This window comes from Phyllostomus hastatus, unplaced genomic scaffold (genome assembly GCF_019186645.2).
Source record: "Phyllostomus hastatus isolate PE091 unplaced genomic scaffold, TTU_PhHast_1.1 phas_contig_471, whole genome shotgun sequence".
Classification (NCBI taxonomy): Eukaryota; Metazoa; Chordata; class Mammalia; order Chiroptera; family Phyllostomidae; genus Phyllostomus; species Phyllostomus hastatus.
The window spans coordinates 1,027,283-1,050,884 of NW_025333887.1; the positions used below are offsets into that span (position 1 = coordinate 1,027,283).

Sequence of the window (23,602 nt, forward strand, 5' to 3'; positions counted from 1 at the left end):
CTCTGCCCACTTCTCTCTGTATACTAGGCTTCTATGTGTGTGGGGTGGTGGTGGTGAATCTATGCTTTAGAGAGAACCGTTCAGACACACTCAGGAGGCACTGGAACGTAGTGGGCTCGGCAAGGAGTGTGTGTGTGTCGGGGGGCGCACATTCTGGGCCCTGGGAGAGCTGCTCTCAGAAGCCTGGATTGGGCGGGGCCGGAGACAGTGACTGTGCCCTTAGCCAGACGGGGTCGCAGCCCTCTTTCTCCCCTTCTCCAAGTCACCATACGGAGCACAACGTCTTTTTTCTCTGCTTGGTCAAGGTGGGCAGAGAGGGCCCAACGGCACTCACAGGGTCTCCTGGGCCCTAGATTTCGGTGCAGGTTTCTCCTCGTCCTTACTTTCGCCGGAGGGCGCAAGCCACGACCCAGGTCTCGGGGTTAACAAACTCATGGAGCAGAGCTCACAGCAAAGCCGGCTGCAGAGTCTTAGGTTACGGTGGAGGGTGGGGCCCCAGTGGCAGGCCTCCGGCTCTGGCCACCCCATCAACAAAGGAATGCAGGCTCCAGCATGGCTCGTCCCCTGCGGGCCCTGGAGCCCAGAGAGAGACACGGAGTGCATGTTTTGGGCAAAAGGAACTCCTGAAACACGTGCGCAGCCGCCGTGAGCCCCATTCTGGGGAATTTTCTTTCTCTCAACTCTAGGAATGTAAGGCTTTAATATTAACAGCAAAGCCTCAGGCCGAGGTCTACGCCCAAGATGGCCAGTTGAAAGAGGGTTTCTCATGCTGATGTGGCTAGTCCCCATTCGCCAGCTGTCCGCTGCGGTCAGACGCTCCGCCGCTTTCCCGTTCTGCGCATGTTTTCGGCTGCCGACACGCAGGCGCAGAGCGTCATTGCCTCTATGGTCTGCAAGTCTGGCAGAGCGTCCACCCACCCTCGCCAGGACTCTATGGTTCCTACGCGCGAAGATAGACGGCCTATATAAGGCAGGCGCAGGCGAAAGAGTACCTTTTTTCCTTTGGCGTGGTGAGTAGTGGTAACTGACGACTCCTCCTGGGCCCTTGCCATTTCTCTCCCTTGGTTCGTGTCCTGTTTTCGTCTTCGGTTCCGACTTTTTGTGTTTCGTTGCAGCCAGTGAAGATCCTGGTGTCGCCATGGGCCGCCGCCCTGCCCGGTGGTGAGTGTGGAGTCCATGTTATTTCGCTTTGGAAAAAGGGATAACTGCCTTTAGCCGCGGAAAGCAGTCGTGGGACGGGGCCTCCCTAGGGTAGCTTTTCTGTTTTGGGAACAGATCCTACATTTTCCCGAATGTTTTCTGGGTCGCTTTAGGTCTTCGTTCATATAATGTGATTACTTAACTTAGAAAGTGATGCCGCCCTTCAAGCGCTTCCACAATTTAGTTGGGGTGTTACTGACCCTGTATTGTATTTCTGAGCCAGTTTCAGGATGGAAGCGACATCCTCCTTGCATCCCGTCCTTTGTCCTGGAAATTCGCCGCCTTTTCAGGCTCACTGCCCTCCGGGCCTTTGTGTCCTATCTCCGTCTTATTTCCGGCTACGTGCTGTGTGGGCTCAATTCTTGTGTGGCCTGCAGGGGGCGCTAGGAGCCCTTCACGTGGCTCCGAGGCAAAATGCTGCGGGCCTAAAACTCGAGGTGGATGAAATGAACTTTACTACTTTTCTGCCCCCAATTTGTAGTATGCAGTGTATGGAAGTGAGGTGTTTGTTTGTTTTTTAACTGAGAAAGTCCGTTTCAAAGCGTTGGCCTTGCACGAACTTTAAAACTTAATAAGGCATCCAGGAAGATATTTTTGCCTTTATGTACCTAACGTGGTTGTTCTCTTAACTTTTGACCACCTATTTGTGACTATTTTTTTTAGAGCCATTTTCTAGATTGACTTGTGTTGCCCCACTCCCTTCCCAGCCCTCTTTGAGAGGGAGCACTGGAAGTTCCTAAAGTAGGGGTCATTGGTAAATTCCTGAAAACCTGCCTTTCCCCCCTCCCCTGCAGTTACCGGTATTGCAAGAACAAGCCGTACCCAAAGTCTCGCTTCTGCCGAGGTGTCCCTGGTAAGTTGTGGAGCAGCTCCCCAGCTGGCTTGGCTACATTGACTCAGTTGTCTTGTGGCACTCCACACACAACTTACCCAACCTTTTTTTCAGATGCCAAGATCCGCATCTTTGACCTGGGCCGGAAAAAGGCAAAAGTGGATGAGTTCCCACTCTGTGGCCACATGGTATCGGATGAATATGAGCAGCTCTCCTCCGAAGGTGAGGTTCAGGATTCCTTGTTAATCATGGCTATATCTGTGTGTTCCCCCAGCCAAATCTGGAGCACACTGTACTGGAATTATAATTGTGAGCCTGTATGAAGCTCACTCAGGCAATACAGATGTCCCTTGAGAGCCAGGGAGGACCATGGTAAGTGCTTCAGCTCTGTCCTCACTCTGCTGCTTTCTTTCCCTTTACCTAGCCCTGGAGGCTGCCCGTATTTGTGCCAACAAGTACATGGTGAAAAGCTGTGGCAAAGATGGCTTTCACATCCGAGTGCGGCTCCACCCCTTCCATGTCATCCGCATCAACAAGATGTTGTCCTGTGCTGGGGCTGACAGGTGAGTTGGGTCCTGGGTGTATACAGACTCAGCCACCCATAGTAAAGCAAGCCAAACTGTTGGCAGGATTTCAGTGGACACTAATTTTTCCACCACTCCATAATGAATACAACTGACTCCCAGAAACAAATACCAGGGGTAGCAAGGCTAAATATTTGCGGCCTCTGGGTGGCAGGTGGAGGAAGTAATTTTGAATTTAATGACAGCTATCTGCCAGCAAGCACATTACTGGGACAGTTGTGTGTTGGAGGGCTTTCAGATGAGCCCAGTGGCACCTTGGCAAGGGATTCTGGTTATTATGTTTTGGGATTCACTGCAGCTAATTAAGCCGACCGAGCTCTTTGACCCATGGGGGCCCGGTGTGCAATGTCTGCAAACAGTAGCATCCTTGGTAGTGTACGCAGCCTGTTGCTAGTATGGGTTGCCTTAAGGGACCTTGGATACAGCCCTTTCTGGTGGACACTCACACCTGAACTCATGCTGTCCCCAATCTAGGCTCCAGACAGGTATGCGAGGTGCCTTTGGAAAGCCCCAGGGCACAGTGGCCAGGGTCCACATTGGCCAAGTCATTATGTCCATCCGCACCAAGCTGCAGAACAAGGAGCATGTGATTGAGGCACTACGCAGAGCCAAGTTCAAGTTTCCTGGCCGCCAGAAGGTAAGTAGTGCTGTGGCCTTGTTCCTGCCTTTACTTGCCTGAGTCCCCAAGTATCTTGATTTAATTCTTTGTTTTTTCCCCAGATCCACATCTCCAAGAAGTGGGGCTTTACTAAGTTTAATGCGGATGAATTTGAAGACATGGTAGCTGAAAAGCGGCTCATCCCAGATGGCTGTGGGGTCAAGTACATCCCTAATCGTGGTCCCCTGGAAAAATGGCGGGCTCTGCACTCATAAGTCTTTGCTTCTACCTTAACACCCACCAATAAATCCTACTTCCTGTCTATGTCTTTGCATCTGGATTCATGGTGGGGGGGGGGCTGTGGGAACCCCAGGGTCACTGTCTTGTTTTCCAAAAGGGGCCAACAATGTGTCAGCTGGTGAACAAACAAGCCCAGAACAACAACCTAGTTTGGGACATTGACTTTGGACTTGCCTAGATCAGAGGCTGTAGGTTCAAAAGCCCAGGCCATGGTTAGTCGTAGTGCAAGTGCTGCCTTGGTCAAGTGCCCTTCCCTGGGTGATGAAAAAGGGTTTGTGACTAAGGCTACTGTCAGGGGGCTATGGAATCTTTGTCCACGGGTCCCAAGCCAGCAGCGTCATGAAGCGGGGAGAGCCGAAAGTATCTGGGCATGGTCCCAGTTACCCCTCTGAAGTGTCCAGGGCTTGGCAGCAGGACACCTTTGAGCAAATACTGCAGCCCCAAACCATAAATTTCATTGTAACTTGCACTTAATGGCTTTGATCCCTTGCTGGGACTGTTTTTAATGAGTTCTGTTCCCTGGAGAATGGAGTGGTCCTAAAGTTAACTAGGACCCTCGGGTCCTTTTGGGGCAACTTGTTCGTGACTGTTCTAACATGTCCCTGGAAATCTCTATTCCATTTGCTGAAGTGTAACAGTATGCAGTAACCATCGTTAATAGGACTACTTCACAAAACACTCTAAGAAATTTAAGAACTTCCTAACAATTACAGTATCAAATACATGATAGGTTCATGCATTTTTCTGTGCATCTGTAGCCTTGGTAACCAGCCTCCCTGGGGCCACACCAGCCATAGGAATGTGCCAAGGTGGACTGACCACCACCTGGGCTTAAGTGCAGGCGTTAAGGCTGTTTGTAGCTATTTTCATTAGATTAGGACAGTTTATGTCAGCCACGGTTTACGTGTGTGTGAACTGCTAATCTCCATCCAATGATTTAGAGGGGAAGGGAGGGAGAAAGATGTCAATGTGTGAGACACGCATTGGTCCATTGCCCTGCCTGGGAATCAAACCAGCAACCTGTTGGTTCACAGGCTGGTGCTCAATCCACTGAGCCATGCCAGCCAGGGCTCCATTTTGTTCTAATTAATCTTTCATTTTTAGAGGGGAAGAGAGAGGAACATCAATGGTTGTCTCTTGTACACCCTACACTGGGGAACCTGGCCCGCAACCCAGGCATGTGCCCCCACTGGTGCCAGGAGCTGCCCAACAGCTGACCCTTGCCACAGTCGGGATGGGTGAGACGCATCTGCACGGCAGAGGCAACTGTGGCTGGAACTCCTGTCTATCTCCTGTATGCCTGCCCCTGCTAGCAATAGGTGGTGGGATTTTTAGATACCTGTGCATTATAACAAAAAATTTGCACAATGCCTCTGATTCTGCGTGAAATGACTTGCTGACCACAAAATAGAGCCCTAGCAACCCTAATGCTGCCTGCTTCCCCCACCTGGGAAGTTAAGAACAAAATTAAACTGGGCAGACCAACTGCCAGAATGCTGAAGGAAACTGTTGCTAGGAATGTTTCCTAAGGTGTCACCACTCAAAAGCTTAAGAGTTATTAGAGTCACTACCCCTCCCATACCCTGGACAGGAGTGTAAAGAAGCAAGGAGTTCTAGTTGGAAATAATAATCTCAATACATGGAAACGAATACAAAACATGCCCCCCCCAAGATATATAAAACAAAAAAACCTAGGCAAAAAACCAGTTACTTAACCTAGACAAATCTAACCTTAATGGATAATAGCTAATTTCTGTATAACCTATAAATCACCCCTTGCACCCTTTTAATTTAGACCAATCCCTAGCATTTTAATAGACATGTAGTTACTAATTGGCACCTGAAAGTTGGTGCCCGTATAGCTTTGTTGGCTATCTTATCTGATTAATGACCGTCTTGGTCAAAATAACCTTTGTTTAATATGGTTGATCTGTGGGACCTCCTGTACTTTTTGGTTATTTCTTTAACATGATTGATTTGTAAAACCTATATTTTTCAAAACTATTTCTATGGTAACCATTTCTGTTTTAATAATCATACTATGCATTGAATGTTGTATAACCTCCCCTATAAAAATACAGATTGATTCTTCTTGGTGAGTCAGTCAGGCCCAAAAAGCCTGGCTGTCCTCCGGCACCCCACCAGGTGTCTCGCTTCATTCGCTTTGCCTGAGCCATGCATCCTTCCGGGACCCTGAGACCCCACCGAAGCTGGACCCCGGCAGACCAGGAATCGAACTAGCAGCCCTTTGGTTCGCAGGTCAGCACTCAATCCACTGAGCCACGCCAGCTGGGGCTCCATGTTTTTTTTGTTTGTTTGTTTGTTTTGTTTTTAAGATTTTATTTATTCGCCCTTAGAGGAAGGGAGAGAAACATCCACAGGTTGCATCCCACATGTCCCCAACCAGGAACCTGGCCCACAACCCAGGCATGTACCCTGACTGGGAATTGAGCCAGTGACCCTTCAGTTCACAGGCTGAAGCTCAATCCACTGAGCCACACCGAATACGGTTCTATTCTTTTCTCTACTGGCATCTTAATACTGATTCATATGAATCCTGTGTGCAATAAAGGTGGTCTATTGATATATCTGCTATGCACATGTGTCCCTGTAATGTAGCCTTTTGTCCTCAGTGTGTGTTTCCTTGTCATTTTTTATGGGTTGTGATTCCCTTTTCTGAGCCCTTTCCCCCTCCCTCAGCCCTAGAGCCTGCCTGCTTTTCCCCCACTCCTGACATGACCTGGGGGAAGAGTGCCATGGCTTCAGCCTCAGGGTCCTGCCTCCTCTTCCACATTCTAATGCCAGGCACAGGCTTAACCAAAGGACCCAAACCAGTCAATAAGGTAGGGCTGGGGATGGAGGAGGGCTGCAGTTGAAGCCCCTCAGGAGTCGCTTTGGCTGCAGACAGGAGAGGCTGGGGTTTGAGTCCCGAAATACAATGTCGTCACCACATCTGTGTGCAGCAGACACGGAGGTCCGGGTGAGGTTCAGGCCATCAAGCCCAGCTTGGGGGCAGGAGTGGTGGCAGCACCAGCAGCAGTGATGGCAGCAACAGAGCGGCCAGACTGAGGGGCTGGATCTGGTGTGCTGCCCTGTTCAGCTCCAGCTCCACGGGGTAGTGGTCACTGATGTTGAGGGCCTGGGGATGGACAGAGGGACAAAGTGTCAGGGATGAGCAACTTCCCTGTGACCAACTTGTGCCTCAGTCCTTTACCTCCTCCTCAGTGAGCTGGAACACCTTGGGGAAGTTGAAGGCTGCAGCTTTGTGTAGTAGGCTCTGGCAGCGCTCTCCATGCAGCACTATGCGGTCGTAGGCACAGTGGGTGGTGGCCCGCACCGTAGTGTCCTCCTTATCGGCAATTGCCCAGTAGAAGTCGGCCTGAGTCCTCAGTACCAGCTCACTCAGGCGCTTTTTGGTCAGTGAACCACAGTCAGCATTGAAGTCCCCAAGCAGGATCATGTCCTGGAGAGGGGGACAGCTGTTGGGCCTGGTCACCCTGCCATCCAGGTCCCATCTCTATGATGCAATCTGCCCAGCCCTACCTTGCTCTGCCAGTGCTGGGAGACATCCAGAAACACATCGTACAGGGCGTTCAGCTCCTTCTCTACAGCCTTCGGAGTGGTGTGTAGGGGGACCAACACCAAGCTGGGAAGGACTAGCAAGGCCCGAGAGATGGAGGGCTCCCACCCACTCCTGGCCCTTCTGTATGCAACCTCCTCTGAATGACCAAGCCCCTAATAAAACCAGCCAGACCCCCCCGCCCCCGTTTCCCACTCCCACACAGCAGGGCCACCCTTTCCTTCCTACCCTTGCTGGGCAAAGTGAACTGGGCCACGAAGGGCTCCCGAGCAAAGACGTCATCCTCGTCATTGTACACATAGTGATCCTGGACCTGTGTCTTGTGCGACCTGGGGGGACCAAGGGATGGGAAGCAATGGCCCCACATCACTGACTTTGGTTGGCAAGTGCCAACATCAGAGTTGGCACTCAGGGAGGGGGCCCTCCACCAGCAGCTTCATCTCATGGGAGCACAGCATTCCTAGCCTTTTTCATAGAATTTGATTGAGACAAAATTTATATACCATAAAATTCCAGTGGTATTTAGTACATTTGCAAGGTTATATACCCATCACCACAATCAATTTTAGGACATTCTTATCACCCCAAAAAGAAATTGTACCCATTAATGGTCACTTCCCATTCTCTTCCCCTCAGCCCCTGGCAGCCAGTGATCTATTTTCTGTCTCTAGATTCACCTACTCTGGATGTTTCATGTGAATGTAATCGATAGTAGTATTTGTTCTTCTGTATGTGGCTTCTTTCCTTAGTGTAGGTTTCCAAGATTCACCAATGCTGCAGCATGGGTCAGTATTTAACTCCCTCTTATGCCTGAGTAATATTCCATTGGCTGGAGAGACCGCCTTTTATTTATCCATGCATCAGCTGATGGACACTTGGGTCACTTCTAGTTTAAGGAGTCATGAGTGATGCTGCTATGAGCATTCCTGTGTGGACATTGTTCCCCATTATTTTGGAGTGAATTCTAGACATTATATAATTCCACCTATATAAAGAAATAGGTCTTGCCCTGGCTGGTGTGGCTCAGTGGATTGGGCGCGGGCCTGTGAACCAAAGTGTCATGGGTTCAGTTCCCAGTCAGGGCACATGCCTGGGTTGTGGGCCCAGTCCCCCATGGGTGCTGCGAGAGAAGCAACCACACATTGATGTTTCTCTCCCCCTCTTTCTCCTTCCCTTCCCCTTGCTGTAAAAGTAAATAAATAAAATCTTTTCAAAAAAAGAGAAAAGAGGTTTCCTTCCTGGAGAGTCCCCCTTGTCCTCATGAACATGACCCCAAAGGGCTCCCTGCCCCCAGGATGTCTTCCCAGGATCTTAGGGCTGTTTCTGGAAACCATATCCACCCAAGGCCCATGAGGGGCCCTGGATGATCCTCTTTCCCAGAAGCTGCAGCCAGCCGCTCCCAAACAGGCCCAGACATGCCCTGAGCCTCACTTCCACAGAAGAGAGACAGAAGGACCCAACCTGCTGTAGGAACACATGAACACCAAAGCTGGCAAGGGAAGAAGAGAGGCAGATCCCAGAATAAAATGGTTGAGAAAAAACAGTGTAATGAGAAGGTGAGGGCTGCCCCAGGAGGAAGGGGCCTGCAGCCCTTATGAATACTCAGCTGTCAGTGGGCCCGTCACCATGTGTGCTCTGGCCTCCATCTGTGCTTACCGGTAGATGTACACGTACTTCTCCGTGTATGTGCTGCGCCCCAGAGAGGGGCTGCTCAGGAAGCTGTAGGGCCCAGAGCCATCGTATCTGCCAGAAAAGGGAGCCCAGCGTCAGGGGCCCTGAGGCTCAAGGGGACCCCGGATTAGACCCACAGAGCCTGGCTCACCGATTGAGCTCTCGAATCAGGAGGGAGATGACACTGGGAGAAGGGTCAACCACCTCCTGCAGCACCATAATGTCACAGCGGGCCACGATCTGCAGGACAGCAGGAAGGTCAGCCCCGCTCAGCACCAGTGCCCTAGGAAGGGGGTGAGGTCCCTAAGGAACTGGCACTGGCCACTGATGTGGGTGAGAGTGTCATGGCCTGATGGCTGTGGCCCCCAGAGAGCAATGGGACTAGAAAAGACCTGGGAGAAAAAAGAGTGCCGTCCTTGCCCACACTACACCCAGTTTACGGGGGAAGAGACTCAGGCCAACGTCAAAGAAGGCCCTTGCCCAATGTCTCTGTACCTATGTCCCTTCTTTTCTGGGACATGCTCTGGGTCAGGCAGGGCTGGGGGCTTTGTTTTGTGGTCTTCGGGAGTGCAGCTTCCCTGCAATGACGAAACTTACCCGAACTAAGGTGTCCATCACCTGCTCCCTGGCCACCTTGGCAAGTGTCAGCCGCTGGGCGTTGAAGGCACAGATTCGAAAGGCCCCGACCCCACCAACGAGGAGCAGGAGCATGGCCGGGCAGCGCATGGCTGTGTTCACACTACTGGGACCCTCTGGAGGAATCCAAGTTGCCTCGGGATGCAGTCCCACCTGGGCTCGGCTCTGGTTTGAGAAGGACATGGTGTTATGGACAGAGGAGGAAGTGATGCTCATTCTGCTGCCCAGCACCAGTGCTCTCATAGCTGCCAGCATCGCAGATTTCCTGCCTTTTCTCTCTGTGGACATCTCCTGACACTGGCACATATGGCTTGGCCTCATTCCTTTAATTGTGGTAAAACACACATAGCATAGAATTTAACATCTTAACTGTTTTTAAGTGTACAGTTTGGTGTCGCTAAGCACATTCACATTGCTGTGCAACCATCACCACCATCCACCTGCAGAACTGTTTCATCTTCCCAAACTGAAACTCTGTCCGCATTAAACACTAATCCCCCCACATCCCTCCATAGCCCCTGGCACCAACCACCCTACTTTCTGTCTGTATGAGTTTGCCTACTCCAGGGACCTCATGGAATGAAATAATACACTAGTTGTCCTCTTGTGACTGTCTTATTTCACTTAGCATAATGTCCTTAAGGTTCATCCATGTAGTGTGTCAAAATTTCCTTCCTTCCTTTTTTGAAAAAAATTGAATTTATTGGGGTGTCATTGGTTCAAAGTTGCCTTCCTTTTTAGGGCTGAATAATATTCCACTGTATGGATAACCACATTTTGTCCATCCATTCATCTGTGAATAGACACCTGGGTTTCCTCTACCTTTTGGCTACTGTGAGTAATGCTGCTTATGAACATGATTGTACAAATATCTCTTTGAGTTCCTCCTTTCAATTCTGTTTGGTGTATTCCCAGAAGTGGAATTGCTGAGCCATGTAGTAATTCTATGATTAATTTATTGAAGAACCACATACTATTTCCTGTAGCAGCTGCACCAACTTACATTCCCTCCAGCAGTGCACAAAGATTCAACCTCAGGGTTGATCCCAGCTTTTCACCGCCATTAGTAACTAGGAGGGTCATCTTCACAAATCTCTCTCTTCGCTTGTGAGATGTTATCTTTAAGACAAGCTATCTGCAGTGCAATTGCTGGGTTTAAGGCATATGCATTTAAAATGATCTCAAATACATCAAATCACCCCACCCCACTGCAGTGTGTGATGGGCCCCTTTGCCATGCTGCACCACCATTGGTGAGCCCTTCTTGTTCATCTTATCAGCTAGGGAGACCCCCCCCACTCTTCCTGAGAGTCTCTTGTGGTTTATTTTTTTCCTCAGACTCACCCTGACTTTGCTCTTTTGGGCTCAACTCCTTGATACACCCTGTTCGTGTGGCTCTCATTTACTGATATCATTAAGTGCTTTGACTTCTGCCTGCCTGCTCTTCTCTCTCACTTTGTCACCTTCTCCCTGGGGCTCACTTTCCTCCTCTCTCAGGCTCTGCCTCTGTCTTTCTTGGCCTGTCTTCTCTGTTTATCTGTCACAGCTTCCCTGCACATCTTCCCATTCCTGGCCAGTTCCATGCCTGTCTCTCCCTCTTCACCTGCTCTGTCACTCATGTTAGTTTGGGTCGCCTGCCCTGGTGCCTATTCTGGGATGTATGTGGGTGTTTGGGCAGCCCTGGACTGTCAAGGACAGGCTTGGAGGTTCTAGAGCCAGGGGCCCCCCAGGAGGGTGGAGGACAAGAAGAACCAAAGCCCAGTCTGGGCTTCCAACACCAGACTTTGGCCCCAGCCCCGGGGTTCCCTTTCTCTCTTACTACCGCCCCCACCTCCGGAGTGGGAGACAACTTCCACCCTCCCTCTGCCCAGAGGGATTCCATACCTGCACAGACCAGCTTGTCTGCACACCTGCCTCAGCTGTAAGTGGATCGAGACTCCCCACGGAATCACAACACCTGCAGGGCGGGGTCCAGAGAGGAGAAAAGAGGAACAGGCTGACTTACTGCCCCACCCGTCCGGGCCTGGCCAGCCAACCTTCACTTCCCCACCAGCAGGACGAGTCCTGGCTCCGCCCCAGCGCTTGATGATAGGGCAGACAACTGATTCCTACCCACCCAGTTTTCCGTCAGACCCCGCCTCCCTCTCCCGCCCCCGCCCCCCGCCGGCATGGGACCCGCAGGGGCGGAGGCCCGGGGCTACAGGCAGATGACAGACCTGTGAGTCACAGAGAGAGATCGAGGCGCAGCAGCCCATTAATGAGTAGTTGCTTGTGCCAAGGGTGTGCGGTGAGGAGGAGTGGGCGCTTGAGTGCAAACCCGGGGCTGGATTCTCCCAGACCGGGCACTCAGTCCCCGCTCTGGGACTCCCTCCAGGCAGCATCTGGCGAGGGAAGACGCAAAAGCTGAAGCTCATGCTCTGCTTAGGGGAGCCCCGCGGAGGGCCTGGGCACCCTTGAAGACAAGAGCTTTCTCTCCAAGTTTTTGGGCCGGGCCCCAGTGGGGCTGCACACTCCTGAGCTCTCTGGAGACCCAAAGTGAGCGACGGTTGGCGCAGGAACTGGCCGCGGTGCTGGATGTCAAGGTTACACTGAGGAACTGTCCCTGAGAGATGGGTATTAGAGAGCTGACAGCTCAGCACGCTGTGGTGTCTTGCACTCTTGCTGTTGGGACATCTGGGGGACTCCGCGAGATCTGAGGATGGGAGGCGAGTCCTTACTGAATGGTTGCAGAGCGGTCATCAGGCCAATGTCGCCGTAGCCACTGAGCTGGTCGGAAAAAAGTTTAAGTCAATAAAATTATGATTTAATATAAAAAATGGTCTTTTTGAGGGGCACAGGGCTTTCTTTTGGAGATGATGGACATGTTTTGTACCTAGTTAGAGGCAGGCGGTAGTTGACAACATTACAAATGTATTACATGATATAAAATATTGTAATACACACTAGGTACATATTGCTATATATTACATCACATATTACATCATATACACATAGACATATAGTACAATTTTATAACATTGTAATGATGTAAAGTTACATAATCTATAACATGACGTATATATTATCTACATAAAATATGTAATTTAAATGCTATAAAATACTATGAAATGGTTAATTCTGTTATATAAATTTTACCTAAACAATGGGGGGAAAACTAAAGTAAAAGTGCTTCTCCAGCCCCGACTTTGAGTGGTGTCAGGTAATCCATCTGTGCAACTCACATTACCTACGGAGATTTTTCTGGGGATGGACTGAGAAAAAAGGGACGCGCAGCTGTCGGGCGGCCTCGAACTGAGACTGCGCTGGGGCGGGCGTGGTTAGGGTTAGGACTGCCTCCGCTGCCGTTAAGCGGCCCGCGCGCGTTTTGCGACAGGCGACGGAGGAACGTGTGGCCTTTGCAGGCTCGCTTTTCCGCGGGTGGCTGCTTGAGGCGCGCGGCTGCTGGCGTCAGTTCCTCTTGTTCTTCATTGCGACTCCCGGCTCCCGATCACAGTGGCGGCTCGTCTGTGGCGAGAGAGCGGGGCCGGGCCAGGCTCTGGCCTGCCCCGCAAGGTGACCTTGGTCGAGTCCCCTGTCGCGCCGCGTGTCTTGGCGCACGTCTTTGGTGCGGGCCTGTTAGGGACAGGGCTCTGGAGCGATTGAGAATACAGACCTAGAGCGGCCCCGCAGGCTGCCCCGTGGCTGGGGAACGGCCAGGCCGCGGGGGGCGGTAGGGAGGAGATGCCCCTACATGTTAAATGGCCATTCCCCGCCGTGCCGCGGTTCACCTGGACCCTGGCCAGCAGCATCGTCATGGGCCTGGTGGGCACCTACAGCTGCTTCTGGACCAGTGAGTGGGCTTGGCTGGGGGAAGTCCTGGGCTCCAGAGGAGAAGGAGGCCAAGACCCCCACACTCTTTCTCTCCCCCCAGAGTACATGAACCACCTTACCGTCCACAACAAGGAGGTGCTGTATGAGCTCATCGAGAACCGAGGCCCAGCCACCCCTCTCATCACTGTCTCCAATCACCAGTCCTGCATGGATGATCCTCATCTCTGGGGTATACCTACCAGTGTGCTGGGCACAGGGAGGCAGGGAGAGAACCCCGGAAATGGCTAAACAAAAGCAGAGGAAACTCACTTCTCACTGGGCTCTTCACATAGCTCTGTCACTACTGTTTCTGGGGTGTCCTGCCCTAATGGTGAAAGTTTGATTTGTGACTCTTCAGCATCCTCCCAGGGAAGGTGATTTGGAGAGAGCCTCAGAAATTTGGAGTGAATGAGGAAGTGAGGAACTGGCCCCAGGGCAAGGTCTGACAGTTTTCTCTGTTGCAGCAGGCCTGTGGAAGCCTTCCTTCTCTAAATTATTGAAGGTACCACAGAGTCTTGGAGTCTTGGGAACAAATCTGAGGACCTGTCAAGGAAATTCTGGGCGAGGGGCTGGGAGACCTGTATCCCGTTTCCAGGTTTGCCCCATGCTAGGTCTGTGCCCTTCAATCAACCTTATTTGGGAGCTCAGCTTCCCACCTAGAAGTTCCTGCTCTACTGACTTCCCAGGAATGTTGTTTTGCTCCAATAATCCGGATGGGGCTGGGTAGGGGGTTATCCAGAGGTGTCACTGCTGAACACAGGAGGTTAGACTACATGCGGAACCAGCATGTCAAATCAGAGCCTTTCAGAGCTCACCCTGACTGCTGGGTAGGGAATGGTCCGTGGGTGCCACAGGCAGATCCCAGGGGGCCAGGAAGGAGGCGTTAGATTTTAGTAGGGGTGTCCAACCTTTTGGCATCTCTGGGCCACACTGGAAAAAGAAGGGTTGTCTTGGGCCCCATATTAAATACATTGCAACATGTAATCACAAAAACATTTCTGTTTTAAGTAAATTTACGATTTTGTGTTTGGCCATGTTTACAGCCGTCCTGAGCTGTGTGCAGCCCGCGGGCCACAGGTTGGACACCCCTGCTTACAGTATTACAGTAGCCTGAACCAGGCTGGTGACAGTGAAACCAGAGAGGGAGGTATAGAAAAATAGATAGCACCAAAATCTGTTGCGGAGACAGGCAGACCAGATATGGTTTACTAATGAGATAAGGGGAATGGAAGTGAGTGAGGAGCCAGTGAGAACCTGGGGGTCCAGCCCAAGGATCTGGAAAACACCACTCTGGGCCACAGGGAAATGGTAGTGCTGCTGCCCTTGTTCTTCGATCCCTGAAATGGGGTGACGGAGAAAGGTGTTTCCTGGAAACAAGGTAAGCTGGGGCACGACACCTTTCCTCTCCTTCTCTAGGGATCCTGAAACTTCGCCACATCTGGAACCTGAAGTTGATGCGTTGGTGAGGAGGAATGGGCCCCTCCCAAAGGGCCCAGCAGGCCTCACCCATCTCTGCCCAGATTTGCCCTCCTCCTGCTCTGCCCAGGAGGCGGCATCCAGCAGTCCAGGCAGGGAAGGGGGTGGGGCCCTGCAGGCCCTTTTGAGCCTCCATCCCACATTGCTGAGGATGTCAGGCATCATGTTGGGGGGGACAGGTTGGGAAGCAGGGAGCAGGGGGAGGCAGGGATGACTGCATTTGTCCCCACTCTAGGACCCCCGCAGCTGCAGACATCTGTTTCACCAAGGAGCTGCACTCTCACTTTTTCAGCTTGGGCAAGTGTGTGCCGGTATGCCGAGGTGAGCTGCTTCTCTGGGAGGGGCTGTTGGGCCGGTGGGTGCAGAAAGGCACGTCTAGAGGCTTCTCTGGCCTCCCCTGGTGGTTGATGCTTCTGGTTTGGCAGCACTGGGAATGGAGAGACCCAGGTGGGACAGGCAGCCTGGGAGCAAGGGGAGCCAGAAAGTGCTGCCGCACTAGCGCGAGGCATAGCTCCATTGCCAGAGGAGCGATGGTTTCTTGGAGAGTGCTCAATTCCCTGCAACTGCCTGAGTATTGTACAAATCTGGAGCTCTGGCATTAGAAGTGAAGGAGGTGTTATCCACAACCCCTTCTCTTGAGGACATTGCTAAGAGACTCACTGGTGGCAGTGTGGTGCCATGTGTCTGTGATGGAGGTGGCATGTGCCACAGGCTGCAGGACTTGGTAGAACAAACATGCCTATGGACTGAGGTGTGCAACATTGAATGACTACTCAGCATCTCTCAAGAGCCTCAGGAGCTAGGGGCCATTTTTGGTTCCCATTCTCCATCTAAAGGGATTTGGAGGGGTTAAGCTGCTGGCCCAAGGTCACTGGGAGAGAGGTAGCAAAGCCAGGATTCAAGTCCAAGTTGCTTTTTCCTCTGGGGAAGCAGCATTTTTCCTGGCAGAGTATGAAAGGAAAAGCATTCTAGACACAGGAAAGCATTTGCCAGGCACTGGAGAGGTAATTGATGAAGGTAGCAAATGCAGTTTGCAGGCCGAAGGTGCTGGAATAATCATGTTAAGAATTGTGGAATCTGTTCTCTCATCAAGGTAGTGATGTGCTCTCATCTCTGGTTCAGAGAGAGAGCACCCTGGTCATAGTGTGGGTGGTGGATGGGAACAGGGCTGGGTGGAGCCTGGTTAGGGGCTGTCGCAGCAATTCTGGCAGCAGACGATTGTAGCCGGGCCTCTGAGAGTCGCTGTGGAGAGCCTGAGAAGGGGACTGCTTGGGGATGCACTCTGGAGGCAGAGTTGACAGAATTGAAAATTCCATCATTGACGGATTGGGTGTGGGAGGTTGTGAAGGAAAGAGAACTCAAAGATGATGCTAGGAGACATCTGGTGATACTAAGCCACTTGGAGGATGGGGTGTGGGGGTTAGGAGAGGAGGCAGGTCCTGTTTTGCGTGTGATTCATCTGAAGAGCCTGTCATCCGAGGAGGGCAACAGTTCCAGAGGCAGTGGGGTATGCAGTTCTGGATCTCACAAGAATGGTTGGAAAAAACAAAGAATGGTTGGGAATAAAGATACTGGGGACTCGACCACAAACGAAGTCACAAACGTAGAGGTGAGATTGCAGAGGACCCAGGGACCTCTGGACGGCACCTGCAGGGACCTGGGATGGCACCTCAGAGCACAGAAGGACAGACAAGTCACCGAGGAAGCAGGAAGCAATGGCCAGAGAGAAAGGAAGCAAAGCCCCAGGACCTTGTGGGGGCTGGAGAGAGGGAGGGGAGGGAGACAGCAGGGACGACCCCTGCTCCCAGAGGCTGGTTGTGCGGAAGGGAGAGGACGAAGTAACCAAAGGGTGTGAGAGGTGTCAAGGGTTTTTTGTTGTTTTTTTTCTCTAGTTGGTCAAGGTAAAACATGGTAAAATCTAATAAAGTCATCTCAAATAAATGAAAAGCTACAGTACTCATGCCTCCAAATCCTCAGGCTACTCCCCAGAGACAGCAGCCTGGAATGCTTTTCGTTGTTGCTGCTGATTTTGGAGGCTGCTTCATTTCTTTAAAGCACAAACAGAGACTGCAGTGCCATGACTGGTGACTGTGGAGTTGTCATGCCCTGTTCTGAGAGATGGGGATTCTGCTCACATATCCCTGTCCCTGAGTCTCAGTTCTTCCCTTCTGCAACCCCAGATGGGTGTCCCATGTCCACTTCTTGTGTCATTTTTCTTTTTGACCTGCATCTAAGGTTTATCGCACAATTAAAAACAGAAAGCAAAATCTTAACCCTAAACACCTTCAGTGAGAGAAGTGAATTTGAGGGACAGCGAAGATCTAACACGTTGAAGCAAAGGAAGTATCTGGCATACTTTGCTTCTGTGTTCCAAAATACTCCCTCCCTCCCAAAGCATAGGCCTTGTGACCTGACGTGAAGTATCGGAGTGATCTTGCATAAGCTCTACCAGTGCGTAGAAAGTTTGCAAAAGTTAAACATTAGGAAGTGTTGCTCCCAAAGCGTAGCGTTGTTTTAAAACTCCAATTTCAAGCTGGATGGCTTGGCTGCACCAGTGGGCTTTAGTAGAGAAGGAGCCAATAGCTCTGAAGCCCACCTCTGCCAGGTAATGCGGTATCAAGAAGGGAAGCCACCACCCTCACCGTGCTCCCCAGCTGCAGCCCCTGAGGAAGCTGCTGGGCCAGGCCCCCATTTGGGTTAGATTGAGACTCCTGGAGCCTTAAGTAGCACCTTCCAAAGACCTAGCCTTGCAGAGAACAGATTAAAAGTCCATTTCTTGGTGCATCGGCCGAGACAGTCCCAGTGTGGGTCTCTCCCTCTGTGATGTGGCTCTCATCTTCCCACTTGCTAAGATGTTTCCTCTTACTCTACCCTGCTCCTTCAACCTTCCCCTTCTCTGTCCCTGTCCACTGGATGGACAGGGTTGATGACACTGTGTGGTCATGAATTATCTCCACATGGCTCCAAGTTGAAAGCCAGTGTGCAGCATTAGACATCCATGTCTGTTCTTGCTGACCTCTGGGCCACTTGGGTTCAGTGTCATGGTCTCGGGGCATCTCCAAGGCATGTGTTGCTAGCACTGGGGGCAGCTCAACTCCATTTTTTTCAGTCTAGCCAGTTAGTTTTTCCCAACTTGAAACACCATATGTTCCATCAAATGGAGAGTCTAGTTTTCAGGGGGAGCCCTGTGAGTAAGGGGCTGGCAGGAGGGAGGGGTGGAGGAGTCTGAGGGTGCAGGCAGGGCTGGGAGGCCTGTGAGGAGTGGCTGCAGGAATGGCCTGGCTGAGCCGCCAAGAAAGGGTTGCAATCCAGAATCTGTGGCCCAAGTGAGGCTGGAAGTCATAAGCAGATTTGGTTTGCTCCAGCAGCCACCTCTGGGCCAGGGGCAGCAGACGGAGGCTCACTCCAGGGTGGCTCCTTCCAAGGAGAAAGGAGGCTCTGAGAGCCTGGCTGGGGAGAGAGGGAGGGAGGGAAGATAGGCTAGTGCATGGATGGGGGTTGCCAGGGGCTGTACTGCAGGTGTATGCCTGTGGCCGAATGGCTCAGTCAGTGAGGCTGTGGCAGGACAAGTAGGCAAAAGATGGGGCTGGGCCCTGGCTGGGTAGCACAGTTGGTTAGAGCATCATCCCGATTTGCCAAGGTTGCAGATTCAATCCCTGGTCAGGGCACATACAAGAAGCAACCAATGAATGCATAAATAAGTGGAACAACAAATCTCTCTCCCTCCCTACCCCCCTCTCTAAAATCAATCAATAAAAAAGATTTTTAAAAAGGTGACTTTGGTGGCCAGTGGAGGAATTGTCAAGTTCAGACTTTCAGTCAGTTTGAGATGATGCTGCTGCCTTGCAAGTGACAGGCACTTGGAGGGTTGGAGGATAGTATTGAACAAAGGATGCCGAGAGCCATGAAGTGCAGCTGGGGCTGAGCTGGCTCGGAAGAGACAGTCGTTGAAGGTTGTCTGTGTGGATGGTGCAGTGGGGAAGGCAAAGAGGCGGTTTCTGAGCTGCTGCTTTATCCTGAGGGAGAGGGACAGAGGGGACCCCGGGAGAGTGAGGACTGATGGGGAGATGCCTTTTCTTGGCAGGAGATGGTGTTTACCAGAAGGGAATGGACTTTATTTTGGAGAAGCTCAACCACGGGGACTGGGTGCACATCTTCCCAGAAGGTCAGTGAGGCTGGTAGGGTCACATGTCCCCAAGAATATGGATGAGACTCCCAAGCACCCCCCTCAAAACCTCACATCTGTCTCCCCCCACCCAGGAAAAGTGAACATGAGCTCCGAGTTCCTGCGCTTCAAGTGGGGTAAGGGCTGGCCCTCTTTGGCTCGGCTGGACCATGGTACATGGTAGCAGCAGCAAGGGGACAAATGCCAAGACAAGGGCTGGCCCAGGGGAGCTAGTTTTAACTAGGGGAGGGCCGATGGCCTCCGCTGGAGGCTAGCACTGAAGCTCTGCTTGCACCAATGTTTCTGCCTCTGTGGGGCAGGAATCGGGCGCCTGATTGCCGAGTGTCATCTCAACCCGGTCATCCTGCCGCTGTGGCATGTCGGTAAGCCGCCCTCTCGGGGCGAGCCTGCAGTCTGGGGATGGAGGCAGGGAGAGGGGCTTCCCTAGCTGGTGTTCGGGGTGGCTTCCACTGGGCAGCAGGGAGAGGGTACCAGGGGTGGGGTCCGGGGCTGTCCTGCTCCACCCCGTGCCTGCTTCCCAGCCTTCTGTTTGCTGCAGGAATGAACGACGTCCTTCCTAACAACCCACCATACTTCCCACGCTTTGGACAGGTAGGCAGAGGCTGCTGACCTTCGTCTGTCTGTCTGTCTGCCTGCCTGCCATCTGCCCTTTGTCTCCCACTCAGCATTACTGAGGCCAAATTCAGGAGGAGCTGAGCTTGGGGCTGCGGCAGAGGGACCAAGTGGAACATTGAGAGGGCCTTCCGGCACCAAGCCCTGTACAAGGAGAGCAAAGGAAATCAGGCCTTGGCAGGGGTGGTCCCTAGGGTTAGGACAGGACAGGACATCTAGGCATGGACCCTAGGACTGGGATGACCCTTGGATGCCATTGAACCTTGTCCTAAAGAGGGAGAGTGGCCGGGGGGTGGGGGAGCGCCTAGCAAGTTAGGGGCAGGACTCTGTTTCTGGCTCCCTGGGGCGGTTGGGCTGGGGCTGGGGGCCTTCTCCCTGTTGTCATCTGGTGGCCGGTTTCCTCTGCAGAAAATCACCGTGCTGATAGGAAAGCCCTTCAGTGTCCTGCCCGTGCTCGAGCGGCTCCGGGCAGAGAATAAGTCCACTGTGAGTTTTCCCAGGATGTCCCCTTGCTATCCTTGGCCCCTCCCAGCACCCTTGGCCTCCCAGGGCCCCTGGGCAAAGCTCCTTGAGGGCTGCTGGTCAGCCCCAGTCCTTCCCTTCAGGTGGAGATGCGCAAGGCCCTGACTGACTTCATTCAGGAGGAATTCCAGTGCCTGAAGACCCAGGCAGAGCAGCTCCACAACCACCTGCAGCCTGGGAGATAGGCACTGCCCTGCCCAGACCCTGCCCTGGCTGCCTCATGGTCCTATGACACGCGCCCCTGAGGCCTGCAGAAGAGGCAGCTCTGGGACCCAGTCCCCAGCTGCCAGGCTCCCAGTACTACCTTTCGGTTCTTGCCCCTGCACACAGCTAGGGCTGGGAAATGGACTGATGCTGTGAGTTCAGATAGGGTTTTTTAGACAGATTTCTTCGTAACCCTTAAACAGTGCCCTCTCCTAGTTGGTGAGCATTCCAGCTCCTCTGTGGTTCTTCAGTTGAAGGAAGGGTCACAGCTGCTCCTTCCTCTTGGCCAGAAAGAGAGGAAGAAGTTTAGGTAGTGGCCTCCTTCCTTCTTGCCTTCCTGTGTTCTCTCCCAGCGCTGGCCTCTGGAGGGAGGGTAGTTGAAGTGAGGTGGATGACTAGGCTGGAGCTTGGGGGAGGACCCACAAGGCTGTTGGCCTGGAGCTGCTCACCACCTCATCAGGGATGGCCTTTAGCCACCGCTTCCTTCTGCCTGACCCTCCCAGAGGCCTGGGAGCCTCGGGCAGGGCCCAGCCCTGGGCTGCAGGCAAAATTCAGCCCTTTGCCAGAGTGGAGCCTGCAGCCATAAGGGCCTGAGACCTGGCCACTTCTCCCATGCTGGGGCCCACTGATTCTCCGTCATTTCTGTGTCCCCGGCATCACTCCTGGAGTTGGGTTTCCATGTTTTGTAAACAATAAAGCATCTGTGTTGTGCTGTTTTACCTCTGGCCTCTCTGTAGCAGTGGGGATGGGAGGTAACCCACTGGACAGGGAGGCTGGACCCTTAGAGCCCTGGGCACATCCAGAGCATGTGAACAGGTGGGCGTTGAGCTGAGCTCTCGGCATGCACCAGTCATTGACGTCAGTCATTGTGATCCCCATAGCAACCTAGTGAAAGTAGGAATTAATCTCATTTTGCAAAGGAGGAAAAGCAAGGCTAAAGGGATTGCCTCAAAATCTAAAACTAGCAAAGTAGGGAGAAGCAAGGAGCAGTTCAGGGGGTGGAGGGAGAGGGGCATATAAGGGGGATAAGTGGTAATGGAAAAAATACAATTTAAAAAAGGTAGCAGTTCAATCTTCCCTCCCCTACTGCTTTCCAAGAGGGAGGAGGTCTCTGAAGGGCCCAGCGAGCCTCCATGGGCAACATGTGCTATGGTGAGAAGTGGGAAGGGGAACACCTAGATTGAGCTTGGGACCCAGGGTGGTGGCACTCCTGGCACAAACAGAAAGTAAATCCTCTCTAGAAGAAAGCAACCTCAGTTTAGGGCTCTAGTTCACCCAAGGTGAAGATTAACCAAAAAGATCTCACAAAGATCAATAAATGTAAGGAAATGAAGGCCCATACTTATAAGAACAGGCTGGCCCTGGCTGGTATGGCTCAGTGAATTGAGTGCTGGCCTGCAAACGGAAAAGGTCACTGGTTCGATTCCTAGTCAGGGCACATGCCTGGGTTTTGGGCCAGGTTCCCAGTTGAGAAGGCAACTGATTGGTGTTTCTCTCCCTCTCTTTTGCCCTCCATTTCCCTCTCTCAAAATAAATAAATAAAATCTAAAAAACATTTAAACAAAAACAGGTTGAAACCCTTGAGGACTTCTGACAGTGTCAGGCAGACTATGAAAAATACCATAATACACCTTCGGCCAAGATGGAGGTGTTGGTACACACACTCTGCCTCCTCGCATAACCAGAAGAAGGGTAACAACAAATTTAAATACAAAAAAACAACCAGAACTCCAAGAAAGACATTAGAGGATAACTAAGTGAATGGAGAGAGATCCCACAGTCATGAACAGGAAGAACTGATATAGTAAAGGTGTCAGTTCGCCAGAACTGATACATAGATTGAATGTAATTTTTATCAAAAGCTAATCAAGGTTCAAACAGATATTTGTACACTGGTGTTTACAGCAGCATTATTCGCAGTAGCCAAAAGGCAGAAACAACTCGTGTGTCCATTGACAGATAAACAAAATGTGTCTTACAAATGGAATATTATTCAGCCATAAACAGGAAAGAAATTCTCACACGTGCTACAACATGGACGAACTTTGAATGTATTATGCTAAGCAAAGTAAGCCAGACACAAAAAGTCATATACTGAATGATTCCACTTGTATGAGGTCCCTAGAGCAGTCAGATTGATAGAAACAGAAAGTAGGACAGTGGTTGCTGGGGCCTGAGGGAAGGGGAGGAATGTGAGGTAGTGTTTACTGGGGACAGAGTTGTAGTCTGGGATGATGACAATGTTCTAGAGATGGATGGAGTCGCACAACAGAGTGAATGTGCTTAATGTCAGTGAACTGTGCACTGAAAAAAGGATACAATGGGGCCCTGGCTGGGTATCTCAGTTGGTTGGAGCGTGGTCCCCATATGTCAAGGTTGCAGGTTCCATCCTGGGTCAGGGCACATACAAAAATCAAACAATGAATGCATAAATAACAGCAACAACAAATCGATGGTTTTTTTCCTTCCTCTCTAAAATAAAAATTTTTAAAGGATGAAATGGTAAATTTTATATTATGAATACCATATTACAATATAAATTTTTATAGCAAAAAATGACTAAAATGCTTTGGCCCTGGCCAGGTAGCTCGGTTAGAACATCACCCCGATACACCAAGGTCGTGGGTTTGATCTCCAGTCAGGGTACATATAAGAGACAACCAATAAATGTATAAATAGTTGGAACAAATTGATGTTTCTCTTTCTCTTCCTCTCTCTCTAAAATAAATAAATAAATAAATAGTTAAAGATAACTAAAATGATTCTAACTGGTGTAGCTCAGGTGGTTGGGTGTTGTCCTGTGAGATGAGGGGTCACCGCTTCAGTTCCTGGTTGGGGCATATGCCCGGGTTGACGGTTTGGTCCCTAGTCGGGATGCGTGCAGGAGGCAGCCAATCGATGTGTCTCTCTTGCACTGGTGTTTCTTTCCCTTTCTCCCTTCCCCTCTCTAAAAATAAATAAATAAAATCTTTTAAAAAGAGACTATAATGATAAATTTTATGTTGTATATACTTTACCACAATTTCAAATAATTCAATCAGGCTCTTAAAAATAATCAGCCCTAGTTGGTTGCTGTTTTTTTCTTCCCAGTCAAGGCACATGCCTGGGTTGCAGGCTGGATCTTCAGTGGAGGGTGCTCGAGAGGCAGCCACACATTGATGTTTCTCTCCCTCTCTAAAAATAAGTAAAATCTCTAAAAAAATTAAGAAAAATCTCCACTTCAAAACAAATAATCTGATCAATCTAACAGGCTGATTCTGAAAGTTATATGAAAACATCATAGCCCACGAAGAGTCTCTTTTAAAAAAAATTTTTATTGTATTTTTCCCATTACCATTTATCCCCCCATAGCC

At 51.2% G+C, this 23,602-nt stretch overlaps 3 protein-coding genes and 1 non-coding gene across 8 annotated transcripts; 3 read left to right on the top strand and 1 right to left on the bottom strand.

Moving 5' to 3' along the window:
• The first annotated feature begins 986 nt into the window (after positions 1-986).
• RPL10 (ribosomal protein L10) lies at positions 987-3,538 on the top strand. Of its 2 annotated transcripts, none has more exons than XM_045845487.1 (7): positions 987-1,010; positions 1,116-1,161; positions 1,995-2,053; positions 2,147-2,254; positions 2,457-2,595; positions 3,091-3,253; positions 3,337-3,538. In XM_045845487.1, the coding sequence occupies exons 2-7, from the start codon at positions 1,139-1,141 to the stop codon at positions 3,487-3,489; spliced, it is 645 nt and encodes a 214-aa protein (XP_045701443.1). In that variant the 5' UTR covers positions 987-1,010; positions 1,116-1,138; the 3' UTR covers positions 3,490-3,538. The 2 variants fall into 2 exon arrangements, with proteins under 2 accessions (XP_045701443.1, XP_045701444.1); XM_045845488.1 differs by having other exon boundaries at positions 1,009-1,020.
• LOC123823145 lies at positions 2,909-3,043 on the top strand. Its single transcript, XR_006786485.1, has one exon. It is a non-coding gene; the product is annotated as a small nucleolar RNA SNORA70 (small nucleolar RNA).
• Positions 3,539-5,893: 2,355 nt separating the features above from the next.
• Positions 5,894-11,780, bottom strand: DNASE1L1 (deoxyribonuclease 1 like 1). The gene is made up of 9 exons (XM_045845416.1): positions 11,617-11,780; positions 11,285-11,357; positions 9,363-9,566; positions 8,917-9,005; positions 8,751-8,837; positions 7,323-7,423; positions 7,058-7,170; positions 6,729-6,977; positions 5,894-6,653 (listed from the first exon to the last, which is right to left on the bottom strand). Exons 3-9 carry the CDS (start codon positions 9,489-9,491, stop codon positions 6,510-6,512), a joined length of 912 nt encoding a protein of 303 aa, XP_045701372.1. The 5' UTR covers positions 9,492-9,566; positions 11,285-11,357; positions 11,617-11,780; the 3' UTR covers positions 5,894-6,509.
• A 966-nt stretch (positions 11,781-12,746) lies between these two features.
• On the top strand, positions 12,747-20,968 carry TAFAZZIN (tafazzin, phospholipid-lysophospholipid transacylase). 4 transcript variants are annotated; one of them, XM_045845466.1, is made up of 10 exons: positions 12,748-13,004; positions 13,311-13,439; positions 14,666-14,711; positions 14,961-15,046; positions 18,810-18,890; positions 18,986-19,027; positions 19,211-19,273; positions 19,450-19,502; positions 19,932-20,009; positions 20,129-20,968. In XM_045845466.1, the coding sequence occupies exons 2-10, from the start codon at positions 13,316-13,318 to the stop codon at positions 20,228-20,230; spliced, it is 675 nt and encodes a 224-aa protein (XP_045701422.1). In that variant the 5' UTR covers positions 12,748-13,004; positions 13,311-13,315; the 3' UTR covers positions 20,231-20,968. The 4 variants fall into 4 exon arrangements, 3 of the variants coding, with proteins under 3 accessions (XP_045701422.1, XP_045701420.1, XP_045701421.1); XM_045845465.1 differs by having other exon boundaries at positions 12,749-13,229; XR_006786482.1 differs by having other exon boundaries at positions 12,747-13,439; positions 19,433-19,502; positions 20,129-20,146.
• Positions 20,969-23,602: the final 2,634 nt, after the last annotated feature.